At 32.6% G+C, this 22,517-nt stretch overlaps 1 protein-coding gene across 1 annotated transcript; it reads left to right on the forward strand.

The window, feature by feature from the left end:
* Positions 1-446: 446 nt before the first annotated feature.
* On the forward strand, positions 447-22,513 carry LOC148301000 (venom serine protease-like). The gene is made up of 10 exons (XM_088273957.1): positions 447-697; positions 9,613-9,710; positions 10,927-11,064; positions 12,943-13,069; positions 13,711-13,817; positions 15,116-15,317; positions 17,559-17,616; positions 19,007-19,140; positions 20,241-20,395; positions 22,187-22,513. Exons 1-10 carry the CDS (start codon positions 691-693, stop codon positions 22,364-22,366), a joined length of 1,206 nt encoding a protein of 401 aa, XP_088130083.1. The 5' UTR covers positions 447-690; the 3' UTR covers positions 22,367-22,513.
* Positions 22,514-22,517: the final 4 nt, after the last annotated feature.

Genomic DNA, 22,517 nt, shown 5'->3' on the forward strand with positions numbered 1-22,517 from the left:
TATATATATATATATATATATATATATATATATATTGAAGAGGAACAACGTTACTAATATAAAGATATTTTAAAAGTAGAAATGTCTAGTGAATTAAATTGTAATATTTTTGTAACTATATTAAAGTAATAAAAATCAATTTGAAAAAATAACAGTCCAAAAATTTGTGAAGGGTAATTATCAACTATGGGTTACACGTGTGTAAAGTGAACACTTAATCCAGCCTCAACGGTTCGTAATCCCTATAAATACCCAGACCTCCATATTCTTCTTCACCTACGCTAAGATGTCATCATAAAACTAAAACCTTATTGGAGAAACTTAGATTCGTAAGCAAAGATATGTCTCAAAATTTTCCGAAAAAGAAACGCCCCAACCCGGTCCTGGTATCCAATCGCCCACATTGATACGCGACTATAAAAATAAAACACAAATTCACAGCGGGCAGTTAGTAAAGTACCTATGTAGATAGCATTACTCTTCACTTGTACTTCGCGCCTCGAATCGATAACAATAATTACCTACGCACAACTCAGTACCTACTTTGGCAGTACCTACATTAAACATTAAATTATAGTAGTACATATATCACTATCATTAGAGAGATAGATTGTCGCTGAGGCGGACGGCGAAACGAGAAACTGAATCTTTCCCGAATTTGTCACGGCGAGCCAGCAGATGTTCTGAAACATGGCGGGTGAGTCAATCAATATCATGTATGACCATTTTTCTTATACATGTACATATTTTTTACTTGCTAAAACAAACTCCTTTCAAGAACGTCACAAATCAAAAATCGTCAATTTTCAGTTGTGCATGTGCAAAATATTGAAAATAAACTGACATGTAAAAATGTAAAATCATGTTTCCCGGCGTTTCCTGGTATGTAAAATAATTCGTGAATGATGTTACATATCGCTCACTCCTTTCAACAACGTCATATATAAAAAAAAATCGTCAATTTTCAGTTGTGCATGTTTTCGAAATGCCCAGAAAATGTACTAAATCCCAGCAAAAGCGGCATATTTTTAACTTAATATTTACTTGCTACAGGGCAGAAAGTGTTGTTTTTGCATTTTGAAGAAAAGGTATTGTTCAATTATTTTTTTAAATGTACTAAATATTTTTCAAATGGAGAAAAAACCTACAGGTTTTATCTTAAAAGATCGTTTGCATAGTAAAAAGTTCAATAAGTGGCTTGATATTTATTTTTAATACATTGTATTTTATTTTTAAACTTCAAAAACGTTCCCCTGAAAAATCAAGTTTTTTGATTTATTATGTTCTTAAAAGGAGTGAGCGATATGTCAAGTGTGTGAAAAACATCGGAGTTATTGATTTGTTGTGGGTGGACACTCCATCAACATTTGTGTTGAAGGGTAAAGGGCTTCATACACTGTGGTGATGACGGACTAAAAACATTTTTCTTATATATAAATGTTCGAATGGTGAGGTGATAAGGAAAGAAAGCGAGTGTTTTTGCTTAGAATTTTCACTCATGAATTACATGAAACTAAAGTAACTTTAAACATAAAGAGTAAATCCACTCACGAGTAGGCATTGGCTATGAAACTTAAAAAGTTGAAGCCTGAGTAGGGTCATGATAAGCGGTGTTGCATAAGCCGTAGCTAGATTTCAGAGTCACTTGAACGTTAGGTAATTAAAAAAAATGATAAGGAAAGAATGCAAGGCTGAGACAAGAACTATCGATAAAATTAAGAAAGATCTTTTTCCAACTACATTTGCTTTACAAATTTATTCTACCGTTCATTCCTCATTCATTCGTTCCACATGTCCAAACTATCTCAACCATTTCTTAATTTTATCGATAATGCTTATCTCAGCCTTGCATTCTTTCCTTATTTCCTTAATACCATTCGAACACCTATCATACATCGTTTTGCCGTACTGAGAGATCGCATTTCGACCGCATTCAGTCTACTTTCATCCTTTTGAAACTTTTTGCCATCTACATGTTTTCTCAACTGGTGGCGCTACAATCAACCATACTTGCAAACATATCATACCACATGTGGAAGGTTCTTGTTCCGAACCATTGCATATATACAGGCTTCAAAAATTAATGCTATAAGGATGCTCAATGATGGGCAGAATGGTGAACGTCATACAAGTGTATAAAGTGATCGCTTAACCAGCCTATGACAGGTCATAAGCTATGTAAATAAAAATTAATTAAAAATTGTAACACATGTTTTTCTTCATAAAAAGTAATGTTTATGTTACCTACGTGGTTAAAACGCTAACATTCGTTTATAATCAAAGCCTATGGCATTTTTAAGGGTACAGTAAATAGGTGTCTATAAAATCGAGCCTGCGATATGTGCAATGTAATGCTTAATGAAACAGACATCAATAATATTTGTTTTAATACGTTTAAGAGAAATATTGTTGGTGTCTATTTGACTAGTTGATAAAGAAAATTTATATTATTCGATAAAAACATTTCATGTAAGTTTTTTATTATATAGTTATACTTTTATGTACATGACAGTTTATTTTGATTATTAGATTACTTAAGTGAAAGCCTCTAAAAGGACTGTATTTTTTTTTTAAATTTTGGTATATTGTGTACGTCCGCCTCCGTAGTGTAATGGTCAGCATGCTCGGCTACCGTTCTGGAGGTCCCGGGATCGATTCCCAGGGGGGTCAAATAAATATAAGTGATTTTTTCACTGTTATATTTATTCCATATTACCCTGGACTGGTACCTGAAGCGGAGGGTTGATTACCTTTCCTTCACGTGTTAACGATCAAGATAACACTGCATTTATATGATGCAGTGCCCTATGCACCATTGGGGTGCGGATAAGGGTTTGAATGAATGTTTTGTTAAATATTCTGCTGAATTTCCAATGAAAAAAATTATGAAAACATAATAAAATTATCCCGTGGTATTTTTCCTTAACAAAGGTAGGACGGTACAGTAAACGAAGTCTGAAAAAGTCGATGTCCACTTTTGTAAAGGGTTTTATATACGTAGAAAGGGTTATTATGACCGAGTGAAATGTTAGATCATATCGCTCACTCCTTTCAAGAACGTCATAAATCAAAAATCGTCAATTTTCAGTTGGGCATGTTTTCAAAATGCCCAGATAATGTACCATATCCCAGCAAAAGCGGCATATTTTTAACATAATATTTACCCGCTACAGGGCAGAAAGTGTTGTTTTTGCATTTTGAAGAAAAGGTATTGTTTAATTATATTTTTAAATATACTAAATATTTTTCAAATGGAGAAAAAACCTTCAGGTTTTACCTAAAAAGATCTGTTGCATAGTAAAAAGTTCAAAAAGTGGCTTGAGATTTATTTTTAATATTAATATTATGTATTATATTTTTAAACTTTAAAACCGTTCTCCTGAAAAATCAAGTTTTTTTATTTATGACGTTGTTGAAAGGAGTAAGCGATATAGCTTAATGAATACACATTTACGTTTAACCTCGTACATGTACGTGTACATGTAACATGTACGTTTAACCTCGGCTCGTAACGCATGTCTGTATTGAAAACCATAGTGCATGTTGGTCTTCGGGTCGACCGAAAATCGCATGTGTTAGACATTTTGTGTAGTTTTGAGTGTGTAAATGGTGCTATGGTGGTGAAGGGTAGTATTGTTTGCACGCTGTGTTAGTGATTGTCCTGACGAAGAGACGGGTACGTCTCGAAACCGGTAGACGTAAAAATCTCGGTGAGTCGTTATATACTAATTTTATTAACATTTTTGTAAAAATATAAATAAGTAAATACACATTTGATTTCATTATTTATAAATTTTGTTAACATTTGTTTTCATGGTACATACATTTATTGTTATTAATTTTTCTTTAATTATTTCAAAACATATTACATACATATCGCTCACTCCTTTCAAGAACGTCATAAATCAAAATACTTGATTTTTCAGGAGAGCGTTTTTGATGGAAAATATTATAATACAATGTGTGAAAATTAAATATGAATACACTTTTTGAACTTTTTACTGTGCAACAGATCTTTTTAGGTAAAAACTGAAGGTTTTTTCTCCATTTGAAAAATAGTTAGTTTATTTTAAAAAATAATTAAACAATACCTTTTCTTCAAAATGAAAAAAACAACATTTTCTGCCCTGTAGCGGGTAAATATTAAGTTAAAAATATTATTCTTTTTCTGGGGTATAGTACATTTTCTAGGCATTCTGAAAACATGCATAACTCAAAATTGACAATTTTTGATTTATGACATTCTTGAAAGGAGTGAGCGATATGTCATATGTACATATATATAATATTCCCAATGAGTAATTTCCATTTCTCATTTTGGGACATGGGATTTAGGTTAACGAAACACAAATCAGAAAGTTATAAAAAATATTAAAAATTAAATAAAACTAATATATGGCAACTGTCCGCCTCCGTAGTGTAATGGTCAGCACGCTAGGCTACCGTTCTGAAGGTTCCGGGTTCGGTTCTCAAGGGAGGTAAAAAAATATTGGTGATTTTTTCACTGTAATATTTATTCAAAATTACCATGGACTGGTACCTGAAGCGGAAGGCTGATCACCTTTCCTTCATATATAAACGATCAAGATAACACTGCGTTTATATGACAGTGCCCTATGCACCATTTGGGTGCGGATAAGGGTTTTATATATATATTTATAATATATGGCGAAATATAAAATAATAAACATTCAACACACACACACATACACATATATATATATATATAATATATATATATATATATATATATATATATATATATATATATATATATATATATATATATATATATATATATATATATATTATATATATATATATATATATATATATATATATATATATATATATATATATATATATATATATATATAAATATATATATATATATATATATATATATATATATATATATATATATATATATATATATATATATATATATATAATAATAAAATAACTAGGTACCTACCTATACATTTTATTAAGTACTTACAAATAGTACCTACACAAAACAGTTCCAGCTCAGAATAAAACAAAAGACTTCTGATAATATTATTAACTGTCAGAATCAGATAGATAGATAGATAGATAGATATAAAAATTATTATAAAGATAAATTAAGAATAAACTTTAATTACAAAGCAACACATTGTTTATTTTATTATTATACACCCACTTTACATATTATTTACACGCAATTTACAAAAGAAAAATATTACCACGTTATAAAACGACAATTTTGTTAATTGGAAATGGATTATGAAACATTAGATATATTAAAACAATTACTACAATATGTTCGGAGCGAGAGAGAAAAATTAGAAGATGATCAAAGAAAACGATTAGAAGATAATCAAAGAAGACGTGGAAATCTAAGAACTAGTGATAAAATTAAAGATAAAAGTCCATGTAAGATTTGTGCAAATTTAAATAAGGGAACTCGATATCACTCTGAAGCAACGTGCTGGTTTAAAACAAAGGAGGATGATAAGATTAATAATAAAAATGAAGATTTACAAATTACACAGAAACAGTGCTTGGAGAATGAAAATAAAAATAATGTGGAAAAAATTTCTACAAAATATAAAATAAAATATACTCCAGAAAAGAAGAATTTCGAAGCTGATTGTATGAGCAGGAATCCAGTATTAGAATCGAAGGAAAATGCAAATGAACAATTAAAAGTTGTAAATTTGGTTAAATTAGAAGATATTTCAAAAGATCAGAATAAAAATGAAGACATACAAATAACACAGAAACAGTGCTTGAAAAATGAAAATAAAAATAAAGTAGAAAAAACTTCTACGAAAGATAAAATAAAATATACTCCAGGAAAGAAGAATTTAGAAGTAGATTGTCTAAGCAGGAATCCAGTATTAAAATCGAATGAAAATGCAGATGAACAATTAAAAGTTGTTAATTTGGTTAAATTAGAAGATATTTTAAAAGATCAGAATAAAAATGAAGACATACAAATAACACAGAAACAGTGCTTGAAAAATGAAAATAAAAATAAAGTAGAAAAAACTTCTACGAAAGATAAAATAAAATATATTCCAGGAAAGAAGAATTTAGAAGTAGATTGTCTAAGCAGGAATCCAGTATTAAACTCGAATGAAAATGCAGATGAACAATTAAAAGTTGTAAATTTGGTTAAATTAGAAGATACTTTAAGAGATCAGAATAAAAATGAAGGAATTCAAAAGAAAAAAACAAATGGATTGAAAAAAAACTGTGTCTACTTCAAAAGGGTCAAGAAAATACAAAAAAAAGAAAGAAAAAAAAGAACGGAAAAAAGAAAAAAAAAAAGAGAGAAAGAAAAAAAAACAAGAAAGAAAAAAAAGAAAGAAAAAAAAGAAGGAAAAAAGAAAGAAAGAAAAAAAAAAAAAAAAAAAACTTTATCATATCACTAAACTTATACCAATCCCTTCACTACAAGAAGATGATCCGGAGGACGAGTGAAAATTTTACTATGAATTTTCTTCCCCAAGGGGGGAGATATAATAAAATAACTAGGTACCTACCTATACATTTTATTAAGTACTTACAAATAGTACCTACACAAAACAGTTCCAGCTCAGAATAAAACAAAAGACTTCCGATAATATTATTAACTGTCAGAATCAGATAGATAGATAGATAGATAGATATAAAAATTATTATAAAGATAAATTAAGAATAAACTTTAATTACAAAGCAACACATTGTTTATTTTATTATTATACACCCACTTTACATATTATTTACACGCAATTTACAAAAGAAAAATATTACCACGTTATATATATATGTATATGTATTCTTGAAAAATTCATTTTCTCCTTGTTATGGAACTACTTAATCTCATAATTTTTACTGGTAATTTTAATGACTCAATAATTCCGGCTAATAAACATTATCTTATCGTTTTTTAGTGCCAATAATAACAATAAAAATTCACAGACAGCTAATACAGAAGATGCTTCTTTGTGTTATCTAAGATTTAATACCACATAATTACCCATTTTCACTGTATAATATTGTATTATTTTTATTGCATGCATTTTATTCTGAATGCCTCGGTGGGTTGAAATTCTCGCTTCGTTACCTTAAAGGTGCTTTCATTAGGCATCAAACCACGGCATAATGACCCAGAATAAAAAAAAAATACTTTTTACTAGGCAGGCTGAAAACTACAAGGGTCCAAAGTTATCAAAACCAAAAATAATGGGATTTAAGTAATGATATAAGGATGTTGTGGTACTTGACACTTTAATAAATATGTGCAAGTCAAGAATAATATATCGCTCACTCCTTTCAAGAACGTCAAAAACTAAAAATCATCAATTTTCAGTTGTGCATGTTTTCGGAATGCCCAGAAAATGTTCTATATCCTAGCAAAAGATTCACATTGTCAACTAAATATTTACCCGCTACAGGGCAGAAAGTGTTGTTTTTGCATTTTGAAAAAAAGGTATTGTTTAATTATTTTTTTTTAAATATCCTAAATATTTTTCAAATGGAGAAAAAACTTTCAGGTTTAACCTAAAAAGATCTGTACAGTAAAAAGTTCAATAAGTGGATTGATATTTATTTTTATACATATTATTATATTTTTCAACTTTAAATACGATCTCCTGAAAAATCAAGTTTTTTGATTTATGACTTTCTTGAAAGGAGTGAGCGATATGTCATACGACGTTAAGAGCGATTACTTAAAACAACCAATGGTAGGTCTTAGGCCTTATAAATGAGCACACGTCAATATTCTAATCTGTTTTAGTGTGTTCATAAACCTGGGTTTCTCCCAATTTGTTGAGTTTATAAAAAAAAAAAATAATAATTTATAGGATAAAGTTGTCTTAAACAAAAATTGTCATGAATATGCTACTAGACAAAGGGATAAAATAAGACTGCCATTATTGAAAAGAGCTGAGTCGCAAAATTGCTTGATGTATAAGGGTTTAAAAATGTATGATGAGATGCCTGAATGTATGAAGAATGAAAAGTGTCTGAAAGAATTTAAAAATAAATGTCTAAGTTACTGTAAGGAAATGTAAATATATAAAGATGATGTAAATGTATATAATAGTTTATATTAGTTTTAATATAAGCTAACTTAAGAAATAAATAAAAAAAATAAAATAAAAAAAATAAGGGTCTCTGGTAAGCCTTTTAAATTACACGTTTCAACAATAGATTTTGCCGAAAACTCATATATAAACTTTACACAAGTATATAAAGCGATCACTTAAACCGCCTAAGCTCTGGAACGCTCAGACTTTAAAATCAATACATGCTTTATCTCAAATTTAGACACCTGATTGTAATAGATGTGTCTTAATTTAAACTATTGTATCATTTCAATCTAGCCATTTTTTTAAATTCACGTGAGATACAATCTAGAATTTGTAAACAAAGATTTGGATACACTCAGAATATTCGTCTTCTAACCCCTATCCGCCCCCAATGGTGCATAGGGCACTGCATCATATTGACACAGTGTTATCTTGATCGTTACATTTATGAAGGCAAGGTGATCAGCCTTACGCTTCAGGGTCCAGGGTTAAATAAATATTAGACTAACACCTGCGCTTCAAAAACCAGTTCAGGGTAGAAATAAATAAATATTAGAGTGTAAATTTGCTTATATTCATTTTCACCCCCCCCCTGGGAATCGAACCCGGGACCTACAGCACGGTAGCTAAACACGCTAACCGTTACACCACGGAGGCAGACAAACAAAATATAAGAGATGAAATATTCTACTTATTTATTTTTATTTTATTGGAAGGAAAAACAACAGTTACAATATATGATAAATCAGAATAATAATAATAAAAAACCCTTACCGCACCCCGATGGTGCATAGGGCACTGCTTCATATAAACGCAGTGTTATCTCGATCGATTACACATGAAGGAAAGGTGATCAGCCCTCCACTTCAGGTACCAGTCCAGTGTAATATTGAATAAATATTAGAGTGAAAAAATCACTTATATTTATTACACCCCCCTGGGAATCGAACCCGGGACCTCCAGAACGGTAGGCGAGCATGCTGACCATTACACTACGGAGGCGGACAAGATCAGAATACAAAAAAAAAATCATGACTACCAATTACAGTTCTTCACACCTATGCGTAAGAAAAGTCTATATATAAGAAGAGACATGAGACAAGAATGGGATGAAGAGAAAAGGAGATGACAGTGATTTTCATTTGGATCTGTGTGTTTTAAGAATACCAACGAAAATACATTGCATCGTACATAACTTAACTGACCATTTATTTTTGTCCTCAAAACGGGACATCTACCAATTTTTACGTAATAGTATGTATATTCAAGAAAACACATCTTTTTTCATAGTATTTATGTATTCATGAAAGAAAAGCAATGCTGATAAAGAAAATAATAGGAATAAATAACATAAATATGAAAAAATTATGTTGTTTTATATTGGGACAGGCTGTCTAAAAACGGGACGGTCCCGTTCAAAACGGGACGTATGGTCACTTTATACATAACCCGTTTGTGATTTCATCAATTTGTCAAGTTTTCTACATTCAATTTGACTAATCCAACGCTTAAATGATTTCATTTAAATAAATCATGCTTATTTTTTCAGAATTTTTCAAGTTTAAGGGCCTAAGTGCTTTTATATTAATATTCTTTATATACGAGGAAGTCGGAGGTCAGGACCCTAACTGTGATTACTTTCAAAATGTAAGTCATTTTTTTTCTTGTTTTTCTCATATACCACAAATACCATATATGCCACAAATGGCACATTTTATCTCATCTATCATACAAACATCGATATACGATAGATGTTCGAATAGTGAAATAACGAAGGAATGCAAAGCTGAGATAAGCATTATCGATAAAATTAAGAAAGGTGTGTTGAGATGGTTTGGACGTGTAGAACGAATAAGTGAGGAAAGAACGGTAAAACAAATTTATGAGGCGAATGTAAGTGGAAAAAGGAGCAGAGGAAGACCGAGAAAAACTTGGCGCGATCACTTTCAAGTATGCCAGATACTTGAAAGTGGTCAGGTTAGGAGTCGAAACAATTGTCGGGTATGTATGAGGAGATGCATGAACGTGGAAGAGGCGAATAATGTTTGCAAGGACAGAGTGGTGTACGTTCTATTCTCTCTGCCTACCCCTGCGGGGAAGCGGCGTGATGGTTAGTTAGTTAGTTATAAAATAAAACAACTTTCGAAACCGGTTGGAGAAAAAATGTACCGATAAAAAGTGGTTAAAAACAAAGTTGTTTTATTTTATAAAGTTTGTAAGTAATTAAATTTTTACAGTATTATTACCGTATAGCGAGTTGGTCTAAAAAATGTAGTTTTAGTACTTGAGAAATGATAATTTTCATAGTATAATTATAAAATATGTATTTTTTCTTCTCCTTCCTGCAAAATCTATTTTTTTTTACCACACCCTTTTTTATATCTGAATGTTTTTAATAGTTATTATAACATAAATGTGGAATTGTTTAATTGGCTTTATTTTTATTAATGTAACTATTTTTGTTAATGTAATGTTATGTCCGCCTCCGTGGTGCAATGGTCAGCGTGTTTAGCTACCGTGCTGGAAGTCCCGGGTTCGATTCCCAGGGGGGGGGTGAAAATAAATATAAGTGATTTTACACTGTAATATTTATTTAATATTACCCTGGACTGGTTCCTGAAGCGCAAGAGTGATCACCTTGCCTTCATGTAAGTAATGATTAAGATAACACTGTGTCAATTCGGTGCAGTGCCCTATGCACCATTGGGTGCGGATAAGGATTATAAGTTAAAGTAATGTAATGTTTATTATTGTTAATTTAACGTTTGTTTATTTAATACTTGTTTTAAATGTAAAGCTGTGCAATATCCGAATAAATAAAAATAAAATAAAATAAAAATTATAGATGTTGAATGTTTTCTAGGTTGTCCAAGGCCAGACATACTATATGTATTCCCAAAACTACCCTAGTTCTTACAATCCCAACCAAGTGTGTCGCTGGCAGGCAGCTTGTCCTGCCAACACTAACTGCATGATGAACTGCACCCTTGAGCTACCAGCTGTGAGTACTGCACAATCTATCTAGCAACGGAAAGGGCAGGTTCCCTTCCGAAATATGTCTTTACAAGTCACACAGACGTTAGGAGCATCATACGATGAAGTATCTCTACATGAGAGATTACGGCTATTATCCTTGGCTCTACCCAACCGATTTTCTCCAGGGTATGCTTGGCTACAATAGTTTAGAGACTAGAAGGAATGTGTATTTGATTACGCATTTTTATCCATTGTTGCGCGGTATGATCGATAATCCTGAAATTATCCGGAACATTGGTCTGTATGTTCCCGATATTTACCTAAGACAGCGTCGACAAAGATTGTTTCACATTCCTACACACAGGACCAACCTGCCGATGGTTATGCCTGTAGGAAGAGCTACTGCTATGTTGAACAATATCACATTGGATATTGATCTGTTCCATGTGCCCGAAGGAGTTTTAAGTCTTCTTGCTTACTTTTAATATATACGCCTTGAATACTGTTTTTTATGTATATATTAATTTTTTGTTGTTGAATAAATTGAATTTAATTGATTTTTTTAAATTGAATTGAATACGATACTAACTCATCAATGAGGAGGATGAAACCATGGAATTTAGGTCGCATACGGCCATTTGGCTACCTTCTAATGTGTGCCATAAAAACATCCATGTATATATTTCACATTTTATAAGTTTTATAAAATTAAATAACTTTGTTTCAACCACTTTTTTATTAATATAATTTAACCTACCGGTATATATATATATATATATATATATATATATATATATATATATATATATATATATATATATATATACATATATATATATATATATATATATATATATACATATATATAAATATACATATATTATATATATATATATATATATATATATATATATATATATATATATATATATATATATACATATATATATATGTATATATATATACATATATATATATATATATATATATATATATATATATATATATATATATATATATATATATATATATATATATATATATATATACGTTGTGATGCCCTTTAATTGAAACTAGGATAAATATTTCATATATAATTGCATTATCGCTCTTGAACTTGTATGCTTAAATGCGTACTGATTAGCCAAGTTATGTGGGTGAAAATCACGATTCGCAGCCTTCAATTAATTTATCAAAGGTTATGTTTACTGACGGTTTTACCGAGGTGGGTGGTTACAATATAAACTACAAATCTAACGGAATATAGAAAATATTTATTGTAACTGCAGACAGTTGGTGGAATTCTATTTTACCTTATTGGGTAATATATCCAAAATTAAACAAGGTTATTGGATTGAATTTTACTGTTATTTACACATATCGCTCACTCCTTTCAACAACGTCATATATAAAAAAAAAACTTGATTTTTCAAGAAATCGTTTGTAAATATAATAAAATGTATTAAAAATAAATATCAAGCCACTTATTGAACGTTTTACTGTGCAACTGTGAAAAAAAATATTTCAATACAAATATGGTGTTTTAAGCAAAAGAGTTTTAAAAAAATTCAGTAGCCGGCTATCGAATATCCCGCCTTGAAGAAATAAATATATGGTTTTGAAAAGAAAATAAAAAAAAGAAAGTAAAAAATATACATATTTTAGAAAAATATAATTCCAAAATATATACTTTAAAAAAATTTGCGTGGAGATACGTCTGACTTCTCACGCAGCCGATCGTTTACTGAATCGTGTGTTTGCGAGTGCCGTCTTAATTGCCAACACGATAAAACATTCTCATTTCCATTTTTTTATTTGTTTGAGAAAATATTTATTTATTTTGTGTTTAAAACATTAACGACGCATTCTTTAATATAAATATCTCTTTGTATTCTGTTATTAGACACCTAGCTGTACTGGCGACTATTTCTTGGTCTCCAAAACTGGAGACTCCTCGCTTACAGGAGCTGACAAGTACTGCGGCGTGGGATCTCTGAACATCCAATCAACTTCCAATATACTTTCAGCAGGTATGTCTTCAAAATATATTAGTTCCTACTCAAAAATTACTGAGGGTTGTTACCCTTGTGGAAGCAATGACTCTTCTCCAGTTATCCCTTGACTAGAGCTCCAACCACCGAGGTGCCTGCTGCTGCCTTAATTTATTTGGTCCATCGTGTCGAGATCTTCCTCTCCCTCTCTTACCCTCCAGGGTAACGAACACAACCAGTCGTTCCGGATATCCTCGTTGCCACGCGCAACGTGTCCAAAGAACTGGAGAATCCGTTGGGTGTAAAGATTGGCCAGAGTCAAGCCATCCAAGTGTAATTCTTGGCGAATGGACTCATTGGTGCGTCTAGCTGTCCATAGGATTTGGAGCATGCGCCTCCAACACCACATTTCGAAAGCGTCAATTTTTATCCTTTCTGCTGCTTTTATGGTCCATGTTTCAGCAGCATAGAGAAAAATGGAGTGGACCAAGCTCCTGACAAGCTTTATCTTGGTGTTGTTACACACATCCCGGTCTTCCCAGATTTTATCTAGCTTAGATACGGCACTTTTAGCGATTTTTGGCGATCTAACCTAATTTTCACAATATATTGTGTGTATCACAAGTTTTCCTCGGTCTTCTTCTGCAATAATTTATACATATGTTTTAAATAATTTGCAGCCCTTATTACCACGTTCAACACTCCGGGGGGAAGGTTTCTATGTACGCTTCAATCTCGACCAGCTGGTCCAGACCCTTCTGACTGTGAATGCGGCTGGAAGAAGCAGGTATGATACGTTTTATGTATTCATGAAAATCACTCATTCATTTAATAGACAAAACTAAAAATGGGATTTGCAAACTTAAAATACTTCAACAGTTTGAGTACTGGGTTTTGATCTACCTCAAAGAGCATGGGTGCAATAAGACAACGGATCAGGGTTGCTGAAACTACTTGCTCTGAAGGTGGGAAAAGGAACAACCCTGATTGTGAGTGTGGAGCTGAGCAGATCATAAGACACATGGTGCAGGACTGCTGGCTCAAAGAGTTTGGTGGTGACCTTCGGGATATCCAGGAGGTAGTGGACTAGCTGACAAGACTGGAGCCAAGACTCTAATTCCATAAGAAAAGGAAGTTTGAATGTTGGAACTAGAATAAACAATTGCCTGTTTGTTGCCTGTTGTATGCTGCTTGAGGTAGTATTTTACGAAAATGGCGCTATATAAGTTATCCAAATTTATTATTATTATTATTATGGCGCTGTTCTTCTTGCTTATAGCAGAGAAGGCCTGCAGAAGTTGGTGACAAAAGTGTATAATGTATGCAATCAAAGTGATTTGCTGATGAATGTTGGCAAATACAAAACTATGGTTTTTGAAAGAGATGAATGTAGATCTGGGTGTGAAATATTGGTATTACAAACACAGATTAAAATAAAACATGTTTTTAGCCATAAGAAACAAAAATCCACAAAATGATCTATAAACCTTGTACATAATAAACAAGGTCAATTATAAATGCAACTTTTCTTGAATGTTTTTCGCAGATACTTTGTGGCACATTTTATAAACTTTATAAAATTAAACAACTTTGTTTTAACCACTTTTTTATTGGTACACTTTATCCAACCGGTTTCGACAAGAACCTTGTCATCATCAAGGTTTATGTGCTAAATTCTAACAAATGTTTTAGAATTTAGTACATAAACCCTGATGATGACAAGGTTCTTGTCGAAACTGGTTGGATAAAGCGTAGCAATAAAAAAGTTTATTATTAGATTAAAACCAATATTTTTAGCTTTTCCACTTTTTTATTTGACCAGCGACCGGGTTTCGTCGTTACCGACATCATCAGTCTGATGATGTCGGTAACGACGAAACCCGGTCGCTGGTCAAATAAAAAAGTGGAAAAGCTAAAAATATTGGTTTTAATCTAATAATAAATTAAAAATGCAATTCCATCACGAAGTGTCAGTGGATAATATAAATCTATTAATAAAAAAGTTTATAAAGTTTAATAAATGCAACTATCAAAGACCATCCAAAAAAAACCTGATCCTCCATCTTGTTTTGTACTTTTCCATAGACTCGTATAGTCGGAGGCGAGGAGACAGATGTGAACGAATACCCCATGATGGTGGCCCTAATCGACTTCTCCTTGAGGATGGTGTACTGTGGGGCGACCATCATTCATCCTCGCTGGGTGCTCACTGCGGCCCACTGCTTGCAAGGCCAGCAAGTGTCCAACGTGGGCGTCCTGTATGGAGAGCACAACATCCAGACGGGGAGTGAGTAGTCTTGTGCTTATGAGGATGCTACTGTCTAAATCAGCGGTCGGAGAACCGGGGTAAATTACCCCAAATGGGGTAAAAATGTTTTTTTTGGGTCATAAGGAAATTTTTCTAGTTTGCTGTTTCATAAACGTTTTAGTATTTTTACAAACTTACACAATTCAGGTGTGTGCGTGAGAAGTAAGAGACGCGCGTTGTATGTGTGTGTGCTTTGTTGTGTATCAAAAACTCCCAAAAGTTTTGAAGTAAGTGTACAAACGTGAAGCAACATCATTTCTCCAAAAACTGAAAAGGAAATCTGGAAACCTGAATTTTTGTTTGATCCAATTTGAGAATTTTATTTCGTTTATCCAGTATATATCAACTATTTTCACTTATTTTTTTACTATCCTTGTGAATTAATTCAATAAATTATAATGTTTATTTATAATCTATATAGAGTGTCATCTTTTTAAAATAGGGGGAGGGGTTAATATCGACTAACGAAAAAATATTTTGGGGTAGTGGTTTTAAAAGTTCCCCGACCGCTGGTCTAAATATTGAGCCCGCCTAACTAATTGAACCATCATGACGCCATACTAATTTGTCTTTTAATTATTATTATAATTATGACTTTTTACGTTTTTGATGAACGTCCCACTAGGCAGAACCCATGACGAGACGGTTATTTACATTTGAAATTACGAATATTACAACGTAAAATATAAAATGAAGTTATAAAATAAAATATAAAATAAAGTTAGTTAAAATAAGTACAGTTTAGTGCATTGAAAGCTGTCCCACCGCATTCCCAGATCTGATACAGAAGCATCTAGGCTTCCTGACAGAACTTCTCTTGCAAAGCTGTCCCACCGCATTCCCAGATCTGATACAGAAGCATCTAGGCTTCCTGACAGACCTTCTCTTGCAAAGCTGTCCCACCGCATTCCCAGATCTGATACAGAAGCATCTAGGCTTCCTGACAGACCTTCTCTTGCAAAGCTGTCCCACCGCATTCCCAGATCTGATACAGAAGCATCTAGGCTTCCTGACAGACCTTCTCCTGCGAAGCTGTCCTACCGCATTCCCAGATCTGATACAGAAGCATCTAGGCTTCCTGACAGACCTTCTCTTGCAAAGCTGTCCCACCGCATTCCCAGATCTGATACAGAAGCATCTAGGCTTCCTGACAGATCTGCTCTTGCAAAGCTGTCCCACCGCATTCCCAGATCAGATACAGAAGCATCTAGGCTTCCTGACAGATCTGCTCTTGCAAAGCAATTTTTTTTATCTTATGTTTCGAAATTTATTGAAAACGTGAAAAAACGTAAAATTGTAACCGGATTTTACTGTGAATTTACATTTAAAAGCTTTCAATATCCCAGTCACTGCCAATCTTAATAAATACAAATTTGTAAATCCATCACCAAATTTTCTAGAAGTACCCCCCGGTGTAGGCAGTGAAAGAGATTAGTATAATATTAGTTCAGTTAGTCAGCTAGATCCGATTCCAACCCGACGCTGGCCGGTACCCAGACGCCCACAACCCCGACCAGCACAGCAGACAGACACGGAATAGTGCAAAGACTGGCCAGTCATCACAGTTTAGTACAGCGAGAAATTGACAAGTATGCAACAATAATATTATGATTAGGTGACTTTATTTCCGCCTCCGTAGTGTAATGGTCAGCAGGCTCGGCTACCGAGCTGGAGGTCGTGGGTTCGATTCCCAAGGGGGTCAAAATAAATGTGATTTTTCACTCTCAATATTTATCTAATATTACACAGGACTGGTGGCTGAAGAGTAAAACTTGTCACCTTCACTTCAAAAAATTATCAAATAAACTTAAAATTGCATCAGTTTGATGCAGTACCCTATGCACTATTGGGTGCTGATCAGGGTGAGAAGAGGATCGTGACACGTGTTTTGTTATTTCGATGCAATTAACGTTTCGATGCATTTAGTACTGCGCTTCATATACCAGTACATACATAAAGCGCAGCGCCGAATACCTTTCCTTTAATATATTTAACAATCAAGATACGAGTAACACTGCTTCTATAAGATAAAGATCCCTTTGCATTGTCTGCGGATAGGGGTAAAAAATGGAAAAATGAATTACCAAATTAAAAAATTCGACAGTCGCTTTGTGGTAATATTTATTTTTAATTTAAGTTTTACTTGGTAAATACCCACTATTTTAATAAATAGCGGTGTTTACAAAGTAAAAATTAATTTATTTGATTTATTTTTTGCAGTGGAAACTGAATCTACACTCATCAGATCTCAACAGTTCATTTCTCATCCAAATTATAAGTGAGTACAACTGTCAATCAACTCACAATATTCTGTTTCAACTCACAATATGAGTTTGTCTCCAGTAAGGAGTTATTCATATTAATATCTCAACTCGGATGGAGAAGAATATAGAGGTCTGAGTGTTTTCAGGGCATACGACATGAAAAAATGTCGATGACAACCAGTATTTGGACACACTCAAAATATTGTAAAAAAAACTCGTCTTCAAATCTGTAAATGTGCAGTATTTTGTTCTTCGTAACTTATTTTATAGACCTCCTACTTCCTACTCGTTTATTATTCAATTGGTTTAGCTTGACGCATCGCTCACTCCTTTCAACAACGTCATATCGCTCACTCCTTTCAAGAACGTCAAAAATCAAAAATCGTCAATTTTCAGTTGTGCATGTTTTCAGAATGCCCAGAAAATGTACTATATCCCAGCAACAGTGGCACATTTTTTACTTAATATATACCCGCTACAGGGGAGAAAGTGATGTTTTTGCATTTTGAAGAAAAGGTATTGTTTAATTATTTTTTTTAATGTTTTTCAAATGGAGAAAAAACCTTCAGGTTTTACCTGAAAAGATCTGCTGCACAATAAAAAGTTCAATAAGTGGCTTGATATTTATTTTTAATACATTGTATTATATTTTAAAACTTTAAAAACGTTCTTCTGAAAAATCAAGTTTTTTGATTTATGACCTTCTTGAAAGGAGTGAGCGATATGTCAAAAATCGTCAATTCTCAATTGTGCATGTTTTTGGAATGCCCAGAAAATGTACTTTAAAGCATGTACTTTACAAATGTACTTTACCCAGCAAAAGCGGCATATTTTTAAATTAATATTTCCCATTTTATATAAATGTTTTAAAATCTTCTTTGATACGTGTTTCGATGCATTCCGCATCATACTCAAACAGCGTATATAAAGCTACTTATAAATTTTAGAGTAGGGTCCTTGGGACGTTGAAGGTTGAAGAGGGGGTAGGAGCTGTTTCTTATTTTTATTCATTTATTTAATTTTAATTTTAATTTTTTATAAATACAGGGTAGAAAGTGTTGTTTTTACATTTTTAAGGAAAGGTATTGTTTGATTATTATTTTTAAATTTACTAAAAAAAATTCAAATGTAGAAAAAACATTCAGGTTTTAACTAAAAAGATATGTTGCACAGTAAAAAGTTCAATAAGTGGCTTGATATTTATTTTTAATATATTCTGATATTTGATATGTATTGATATTATTTTTTTACTCCTGTAATTGGAGATAATCCAGATTTTGTGAACAAGTATTTGGACACACTCAAAATATTGTAGAATTTTTTTTTATACATCTCCTGAAAAATCAAGTTTTTTTTATATATGACGTTGTTGAAAGGAGTGAGCAACATGTTACATATTTTCAGCAATGGTTACGACTACGACATAGGACTTATCTACACTGCAGTACCCATTGTGTATAGTGACACTGTTGGACCGGCTTGTCTTCCATTCAAGTATGCTTCATCATCGTTCACCAACTACGTCATTCAGGCCTTGGGTGAGTAGTTCCCAATTTTTTTTAAGGTTTAGTAAAATTTGTACCCGTCTCGCTATATTCTTTCAATATGTATTTCATATTTTCTTACTACTTACTCACTTCAACCATCTTCTTGTGTCCAGTACTGAACAAAGGCCTCCCTCTTGGACTTCCACAGTTGTCTGTTGGACGCGACTCTCTTCCAGTGCAGGCTTGCCTCTTTCCTAGTGTCAACGGTTGAACAATATCACACTGGATATTGATCTGTTCCACGTGTCTGAAGGAGTATTCCGAAGCGGGATTCTTCTATATCTTGAACAATAGTCTTCTTGCTTACTTTTAATTCATGTTTTTGATGTATACGCCTTAAATGTTCATTCCGTGTGCCTGAAAGAGTATTCCGAAGCGGGATTCTTCTATATCTTGAACAAGAGTCTTCTTGCTTACTTTTTAATTCATGGTTTTGATGTATACGCCTTAAAAGTTTGATTATATTGTTTTTATTAAAAATTGAATAAATTTAATCGAATTGAATTGAATTGAATTGAATCCGATCATTTTGTCTGGGACCTACTCAGGCTTCTGCGTCCTGTTCATCTTTCAAGTCAACCACCCTTTTTTCCATCTATCTTCAGACATATGTGCTACATGACCAGTCCCAGTTTTGTTCCGCAATTTTTTATGCCATAACATTACCTTGGTATTTTCCCTTATCCTGGGACAGCCTGATAGTATTCCAAACCATTGTCCAAGATTTATGGGCCTTGGTGTTCTTTTACCATACGCCCCAAGCTCCGTCTGCTCTCTACCTTTCCCTCTACTAAAAGCTATGTAAGGGTATATCATTCCCGGAATATGTGGCCAAAGTATGTGACTTTTCATATTTTCACAGTGGTTGGCAGTTCTCTATCTTTACACATTATTTTAAAGACCCTTTCATTGAACACTCAATTAGTCCATAAGATACACAGCATTCTCCCGTATAGCCACATTCCAAATGCCTCTATTTTGTTCGTCATGGAGATTTTGAGAGTCCACCCTCCCACACCATACACCAGCATGGGTAAAATATATTATCTCATATTATTCTACCTTTTCTGAACTGATCACTCTGGTTTCAGGATGGGGGACCACGTCTTTTGGCGGGCCTGACTCGGATTACTTGCAGAAAGTGGACTTGAGTGTGGTCGACCAGCAAGCTTGCATCAATATTCATGGCTCGGTTATTACTCCAAGAACTATGTGCACCTTCAACCAAGATAAAGACGCGTGTCAGGTAATACAATCAGACCATGTAATTTAACATAATAATGATTTCGCTTAATTGGGACAGCTCTTCTTGCGCGTTTTAAAAATTACGTTTAAAATTTAACTTTGTTTCAAAATACCATTTTTTAAATGCGAGAACAGCACTATTCACATAATGGAAGTGAAACTTCATATAAAAAGAATAAGGGAGATTAAACATAAAAAAGAAACAGAAAAAAATATTCATGTGTGCTGCAGAAAGATAACATGATTTGAAGACATGACGACATATCGCTCACTCCTTTCAAGAACGTCACAAATCAAAAATCGACAATTTTCAGTTGTGCATCTTTTCGGAATGCCCAGAAAATGTACTATATTCCAGCAAAAGAGGCATATTTTAAACTTAATATTTACTCGCTACAGGGCAGAAAGTGTTGTTTTTGCATTTTTAATAAAATGTATTGTTTAGTAATTTTTTTAAATAAACTAAATATTTTGAAATGGAGAAAAAAACCTTCAGGTTTTACCTTAAAAGATCTGTTGCACTGTTAAAAGTTCAATAAGTGGCTTGATATTTATTTTTAATACATTGTATTATATTTTTAAACCTTAAAAACGTTCTCCTGAAAAATCAAGTATTTTGATTTATGACGTTCTTGAAAGGAGTGAGCGATATGTTAGAAGGACCTACAACCTGAGGACAAAGAGGACTGACCCCAAAAGTCAATAACAAGCACCAATCAACACTGTCATTGATTGGTTCTTCAATTGGCAATACTTTCTGATCTTAATGGTTTGTGATAACTAAAATATATGAAAGGTGTTCGTGATTCAATATTTTCGAGATAACGAGAAACATTGCTTCTAATGTATTTATATTCCGGATTTTATTATTGATTAAAGTTGGGTATATATTTATTTATAAAGATTGTGTTTTTTAAATCGTATCAATGCACACGCCACGCAAAAGCACATCACCTGCTCTTCTTTTTTCTCTCTTAACATGCAACAAATTATTCATAACATTTAATAAATTTGTGGAATTATTAAATTGCCTTTATTATTCTCAATCTAACTTTTTTAATATTTTTATGTATAAGCTGTATAATTCCCTAAAAAATAAAAAAGTTAAACAAAAATGAACATCATAAAAAAATAACAAACGGCCATGTTGACTTAGCCACTCTCTCAATTAAAGTAATATAGCTTTTTTTATTCTTTGCATTTCACAATATATTATAATTACAAGCACAAAAAATATTAAATATGAATCCAAAAAAAGATCCCACAAAGACATGTCCTGTGTGTGGGGTATACATTATATTTTAATTTATAATTAAGGGCACTGGCAACAATACAATAGATATTATCAGAAATAAAATTAGATTAACCCTTACTGGTCCAATGTCAAATCTCATTCGACATCGATGTTTTCCTCTTGGGTCCCATGTCGGATGTTATTCGGAATTTTTTTCGTCATTAGTATAATTTATTTAAATTCCAAGCTTACATTTTTGTCACTCGTATCTATTACAACAGTATGTGGAGCAGAGGACAAAATATTATTTTTCCAATTGGAATGTAACTGTCTACGTAGATTTTTTATTTTAGTTTTGGGGGACCGGAAAGGGTTAAATTCTAATATAAACTACAAATATTTTATTTTAACAGTAAACAATGAATCAAAATGATGAAAATGTCATGATGAAAAGATAGCAAACATGTACAACATGAGTTACACGTTTAAAAGAATAATTTAATTAAAAAGTTTAATATTCCGATTGGTCTTCTGTTTACTTTTGTCTTTGGTTTCCAGCACGATTCTGGAGGACCTCTTGTATGGCAGGACGTTACTACTGGAAGGGTCTATCAACTGGGAATAATAGTTGGAGGGTACGGATGTGCCACCTCATATCCGGGACTCAATTCCAGGGTTACAGAATATCTAAACTGGATCACCCTCAACACCCCTGGAGCGGAGTACTGCCGTATCTAGGATAAATCTAGGATCTAAGGACACAGCAGGAGGCTTCTTATCATTCTGTCGAAACAACAGTATAAAGCGTACATACTCGTACAATATAAATCCATGTATGTATGACTATTAAAAGAACAAAAATTAAATGAACATTCTACAAAAAAATGTG

This window comes from Brachycentrus maculatus, unplaced genomic scaffold, assembly GCF_059751285.1.
Source record: "Brachycentrus maculatus isolate JH-2025_06_01 unplaced genomic scaffold, ASM5975128v1 h1tg000623l, whole genome shotgun sequence".
In the NCBI taxonomy this organism is placed as follows: Eukaryota; Metazoa; Arthropoda; class Insecta; order Trichoptera; family Brachycentridae; genus Brachycentrus; species Brachycentrus maculatus.